At 48.1% G+C, this 6,000-nt stretch overlaps 1 protein-coding gene across 1 annotated transcript; it reads right to left on the bottom strand.

The window, feature by feature from the left end:
- Positions 1–1,282: 1,282 nt before the first annotated feature.
- On the bottom strand, positions 1,283–4,550 carry LOC117855737 (GDSL esterase/lipase At1g09390). Its single transcript, XM_034738114.2, has 5 exons — positions 4,175–4,550; positions 2,556–2,741; positions 2,284–2,447; positions 1,922–2,192; positions 1,283–1,805 (listed from the first exon to the last, which is right to left on the bottom strand). Exons 1-5 carry the CDS (start codon positions 4,485–4,487, stop codon positions 1,573–1,575), a joined length of 1,167 nt encoding a protein of 388 aa, XP_034594005.1. The 5' UTR covers positions 4,488–4,550; the 3' UTR covers positions 1,283–1,572.
- Between the last annotated feature and the right edge of the window lie 1,450 nt (positions 4,551–6,000).

Raw genomic sequence — 6,000 nt, 5'->3', positions numbered from 1 at the left:
GTGATCGGCTCGGCTAGGCATCGGATCTGGAAGCTTTTATGCATATACCAAATGATATGGTGACTACAATACCTAAAGCATAGGATCAATCGGTGATCATAGGATTATACGTGATGGCCATGAAGGGGCTATAGTATCAGTCGATGATCACTATTTTTGTGACAGCTGGAGCAACGACTAGTTTCTTGCATTGGCTTGATGCTATAAATACCCTACGGCATGGCCATTTCAAGTGTGTTAAAGGTTGGAGAAGCTATACGCTTGGTTTCCACAAATCCACAAGTAATCTATCCACTAAAGTGCACTTGATTAGTGCTAGTTTAGACCTATTAGCGCATTACTTTAGGACTAGCCTAGAGTTAGACGAGGTTTGCGCACATATTTGTTATCGGTGCTTGCGCGTACCAAGAGTTGTAAATTTGGGACTTGTGAGTCTTGTGACAACGTCCAACTGCGTTTGTGGAGTGACTGTCAGTGTACGTGAAAGGGAGGAGAGGCCCTTGGTATTTTGCTAAAGCTCTACCAAGTGAAGAGTGGCGAGGAGCATCCGGAAGAGGCTAGGTGGAGATCCACTTGTACGTGGGAAGGCCCATCGTCTATCCACGGAGTTACTTGACTGGGGAGCTTATGCCCTTGCGAAGACATTCCCTTGAGAGGGGCTCCAACAACAAGGACTAGTGGAAAATTTTGCTTTCTGATACCTCGGTAAAACTTACCTTGTCGCCGTGTTAGGAGTTTGCATTCTCAACCCCTTTATATTCCGCATTTCATATTGCACATTACCTTCCACGTTTACTTTTCCTAGAATTGCCATGTGCAGTTTATAGGATTATAACATAGGGTGCAAGACTCTTTTGCGGTAGAGATAGCAAAGAAATCTAGTGCACATCTAAATGGAAATTGAAAAAGATTTTTATATGTCCTTGGAGGCTTAGTTTTTAGAACACTCAATTCACCCCCTCTTAGGGTATCACGGTCCCCTCAATGACCATTTTAACACTACATTTTAAGAGTTTAGGGACCTATATGACACCCGAGAATAAATTTTAGGAGTAAGATCTGCATTTTGGGAGTATATTGACTTAAATGTCACTCGAGTCTAAATTTAGCGAGCTAGATATATGCATTCGAGAGTACGAGGACCTAAGTGACACAGCCAGACGACCGTAGACTTTACTCTGCCGATTTTCTCAAAGTTGTAATTTCCATTCCTTCATTCTTTTTGGTAGCGTTCCTAGGTTCAGTAGCACCACAAGGAATACGTAAATGGCGAACTTGGCTGTGGAATAAAAGAGATGAGAAGAATTTTTAAGACTTGTATTCAACCCCTTCTAGTTGTCGTTCCGCTCTTTCACAAACACTTATTTAGTAGTCAGCCGTTTAGTCTTGTCTCGTGCCCATTAATCCCCAAAAGAGGTGTCCTAATGCATATCCTGTGGAGTGTGGAGGCCAAGAGACAGTCACAAGTTATTCCTCATGTGAAATGCACTGCTTGTTACATTTCTTGCCTTGGTTGCAAACGGATTCTCAACTGAATCGCTCAGCTTTGCTTGATATCACCGCACAGACTGGTCATGACTTGCAGAAGTAGTCGAAGGGCAGCTTGGGCGTGGAGAAGTTGCCAGAGAGGATCTTTTCGGCGACGACGGCGTTCGCGGCGTCGGTGTAGTGCACGCCGTCCCAGCTGACGAACTTGGCGCCGTCCTCGCACACCCGGAAGCCCGGGCCGAGGCAGCTCACATTCGCGTTGTAGTTGTAAGGAGGCCCCCCGTAGCCGCAGCAAGCCATCAGTGGCTCCTCGAATCCTGAAACATTATTCCAAACTGTGTCACAAATCTGTTGCAGCTAGCTAGCAAGGCATCCTGAGCACGAGGTCGTCGTCGAAGTCTGATCGACATGGAGGCATAGAGAGCTCACTCACCGTAGGCGGAGTGGTTGGCGATGAGCTCGTACTTGATGAGCAGCACGTCGGTGTAGACGATGGTGGTGCCACGCAGCTGCGACCTCAGCTCGTCGCAGACGGCGCAGAGCTGGTTGTTGAATTCGTAGGCGCCGTTGTTGAGGGTCTTGAGGCAGCCGCTGTAGTCGAGGTCGCTGTCGTCCGCCCTCGGCGCGGCGAGCTTCTGGGGCAGGCAGCCCAGAGGGCCGGTGCCGTGGACCCAGAAGTTCTTGGCGCCGTTGTAGTACAGAGTCTGAAACGAAATTAGGTGCCACTACGGTTCAGACAAAGCTAGACAGAACAAAGCTGAACATGAGGCATACAGTCTCTGAACTCTGCAGTACCATGATAGCGTCCTTTATCTCTGAAATGATGGCTGGGATCTTCTGACGGACGATGTCTTCGTAGGGCGACCCGCTCCCGAATGCCGCGGACAGGTCGTTCTGGCCGATGTCGATGAGGTAGAGCGCGTTCCGGAACCCGTCGGCGTCAACCGGAGCGCTCCCACCTGCACGCACGCACACCACCCAAGAGCAGAAGAGAGCTCGTTGTTGGTCTCGCTCTGAAGTTGGAGATCATAACACGTGATCAACGGAGAACGGCATGTGTTCCTCACCATGGGCGACGAGCTCGAAGGATCGCTGCTTGAAATGGAGGAACTGCTGGACCTGGACGTGCAGCGAGAAGGGGACGCTGCGGGGGAGCGTGGAGGAGCCGGAGATGGCGAAGTTGGCGCCGCTGGTGAAGTCGGAGCCCAGCGCCTCCAGGTACGGGCTCAGGTAGCTCGTGTTCAGGCTCTCACCTGCCATTGTTCACCCGTTCATCAGATCGACGACACGAGGGCATGACGCATAGTAAGGTGAAGGTGATGATCAAGAAGAGGTGCAGAGATGCAGAGCGCTGTTAGAGTACTGGCACGGAAAACACACATCCTATCAGACGTCGAGGTTGCAATTGCAAACTGACATGGAAATGGAACAGCAGCGCAACACCAAAAACATGAGCGGGACGTTGCGTTCCACAGTGTGGTAATCTCGCTCGCCACGTCTATTCATCCACCTTTTTTCTCTTGTTTCAAGATCCCTATCCACAAATGCAGTACCCGTATGCAGACTGAAACAGAAAACTAAAGCGAACGGAGCTAGCATCCCAATCCCCAACAGAAAACCAACTGCCGGTGCCTAGCATCACCAGACTGCCGTCATGACCGTGACCACTTGTCAGTCACCTTGTTCCTTACTCTTATTCATTACCATGCTGTTGCTATGTGGATAGAAATCCCCGAGGACATAAATCATAATGAACAATTAGCAATCTAATTTTTCAGTACTTGAAATCAATATATAGTTATGCCATCACGTCAGTGACTTAGTTTCCAAAGATCTAAAATATAGTGACTGAAAAATTTTCATGACCCAAGATATGCCCTTGTTTTGAGTAATTTGGCTCTACCGGTGGGTTATTGATGATGAATCTCAAAATGACCCAGTCATAAATCTTAAGCTCTTGCTAGGGAATAGACCTGCTATGGATGTAGGTAAACACATTGCTGTGCGTAGTTTTATTATTAGTATAACTAACAGAAAAATGTGGAAAACCTATCACCGTCAGCACTGCCGCACCACCGACCACCGCCAACAGTACAGAATTGTTTCAAGGAGCTAGCAGAGAGGTTCGAGAGCTGTTGTCCAGAGACCAGAACATTTTGCGCCGTCCATCACCAGCAAGGAAATGGAGGTCCTGGTCGGCGGTCGCCATGAAAAGGAAATTGAAGGTCAAAGATGTGGAAGGGGTGAAAGTGCAAGCGCATGATAGCTAGGGAGCACTAGCAACATGTCACTTTATTAGACATAGAACTAAAGAAGGAAGCCAAGCAGTTTCGGCACGGACCGCACGCTACGATTCCGGCCATTTTGTGCAAACCGATCGTTGGTGGGTGCGCGCGCCTTTCGTTTTGTCGAGATGGACCGAGCACGCGCGCTTGCTTGCCATTTTACAAAGACCTGCGGTTGAGATCGCGCACATGTGTATGTCACCATCAGGCACCACCAACCTAGCTCCTCGCGATCTCTAGCTGCTTCCACGCACCAAGAGATCACACTGCACTATACGTGGTAACGTGGACAAGGAGATGGAAGAGAGAATCGCGGCTGTGCGTCCGGTGACGAGGCGTGCAAGAAGCATCGAACATTGGAGCGGATGAGCTAGCGTGAGCTGATGGCACAGATGACTCACAGAGGTAGTCGATGACGAGGCGTCCGTCGCAGAGTCGGCCGGTGGCACGGCGGAAGAAGGCGCGGCCCTCGGGGAGCGGGTAGTAGTAGCCCAGCCCCGCCGCGACGCCGCCCGTGTCCGTGTTGGAGTCCCCGAACGCGAACACCACCGGCGGCCGCGCGCACCCCTCCCCGGCCGGGTCATCACCACCCCCTCCTTGTCCGGCCACGAGAGCAGCGGCGACGACCGTGGCGAGCACGGCCACCGCCGACGCAGCAGCAGCCGCCGCGCCACCGCCGCTTGTGCTGCCGCTCGTGCCACCAGCCGCTGCCATGGCTCAAGGGACCGATTGAGTGTGTTGGAGGGATATGATGTGCGGTTTTAGGAGAGGAGAGGGTCGCTATACTCGCTAGAGCAACTCGGCCGGAGAGGCCAGTGTTGTGTATATATAGATAAGCGTTTTATTTAGTGGCCGAGTGGACGTGTACTGCATGCTTGGGGTGCACGCGCGGTGTTCCGGCCAGAGCGTGAGACGCACTGCACGCTCAGCCCGCTCGCACCACACACCGTTTATTCATGCATCACGAGCCGTGTTTATTTGATTCCAAACAAAATCTAGCGTGTGGTGCTTCGTCACGATACAACATACGCTACGCCAGAAACGATTTGTGGTGACACTTCAAAATTATCGTGCTTGCAATCGGAATTGGCACCCGCCAGTACAAAAGTGATCGGAGCCGCCGGCTAGTGCCTACCAGCACAGAGCGGACGATCTAAGCGCCCGTCAGCACAGATGGGATGCATTATTGCTGGCAGGTGTGTTAGGTGGCCTGCTAGCACAAACGCTGCCCGGATAAAGTCGCGAACAGCTTCTTCCTCAACCAACATTCCATTTGGAGCTTGCCCGAGGGAAGCTCAGGAAAAGCTGCAAAAATACCAGCAAATCTAAGGGGGAAGATTTTGCTTTTATTTTCTTTGGAGGAGGTGGCTATAAAAGGTAAGTTTGTGCCATTCCAACCTTCTTTTTCAACTTCTATCCATCATTTCTAGCTTTATTAGGTTGTCATCTAGATCTAGATCTAGATCCAGATTTAGAAGAGGGAGGAGGGAAGAGAGAGAGAAAACTAGAAAAAGATTATTTTTTAAATAAATTTTTTATATAACCATTAAAATACTATGTTTGTCATTTTAATGTAATATAGAATTGAGTTTGATTATATTTTTCCCACTTATTAATTATTACATCATAGGTTTAATTAATGGGTTGATTGAATTTAATATATAATTGAGTTTGATTTTTCCCTTCTACTTATTAATTATTACATCCATGGTTTAATTAAGTTTCATTTAGGGTAATATAGAGTTATTTTTTATTATATTTCTTCCTACTTATTAGTTACTACATCCATAACTTAATTAAGTTTATAAAATTGCGACCCATAACTCATTAAATTAGTTAATATAACATAGAATTGTTGTCATAGGTTGTTAAAGATGGATCATAGAGCATGGATATATGGCATACGGAGACATTCGCATACATTCATGTCACAAGTATCGAAGTTTGTGGAGGCTGCGGAGAGGCATGCTCGCATTTGCAAGACAAAGCAAATACGTTTTCCGTGTTTTGACCGTAGCAACAATATTTTATGGAAGGATACGGATGTCATCAAGAAGGATTTGATAAAGCAAGGTTTTGTGGATAGATAGACAATTTGGTCACACCATGATGAGACAGAAGGTACTTTCAACAACACAGACATTGATATTGGCTTTGATGAAGTGGGTGGTGATGATGCAAATGAAAATGATCATGTTATTATGAATGATAATTTTGACCGTGGAGG

The sequence above is a fragment of the Setaria viridis genome, chromosome 5 (genome assembly GCF_005286985.2).
Source record: "Setaria viridis chromosome 5, Setaria_viridis_v4.0, whole genome shotgun sequence".
Lineage (NCBI taxonomy): Eukaryota > Viridiplantae > Streptophyta > Magnoliopsida > Poales > Poaceae > Setaria > Setaria viridis.
This window is presented reverse-complemented; position numbering and strand designations above follow the sequence as displayed.

Bases quoted from the DNA above. Each gene is read 5' to 3' on its own strand.
- LOC117855737 (XM_034738114.2), bottom strand. From the start codon at position 4,487: ATGGCAGCGGCTGGTGGCACGAGCGGCAGCACAAGCGGCGGTGGCGCG. The intron at 2,193-2,283 runs GTACTGCAGAGT...ATTTCGTTTCAG, and splicing joins AGATAAAGGACGCTATCATG to ACTCTGTACTACAACGGCGC. The intron at 1,806-1,921 runs GTGAGTGAGCTC...ATAATGTTTCAG, and splicing joins CGCCAACCACTCCGCCTACG to GATTCGAGGAGCCACTGATG.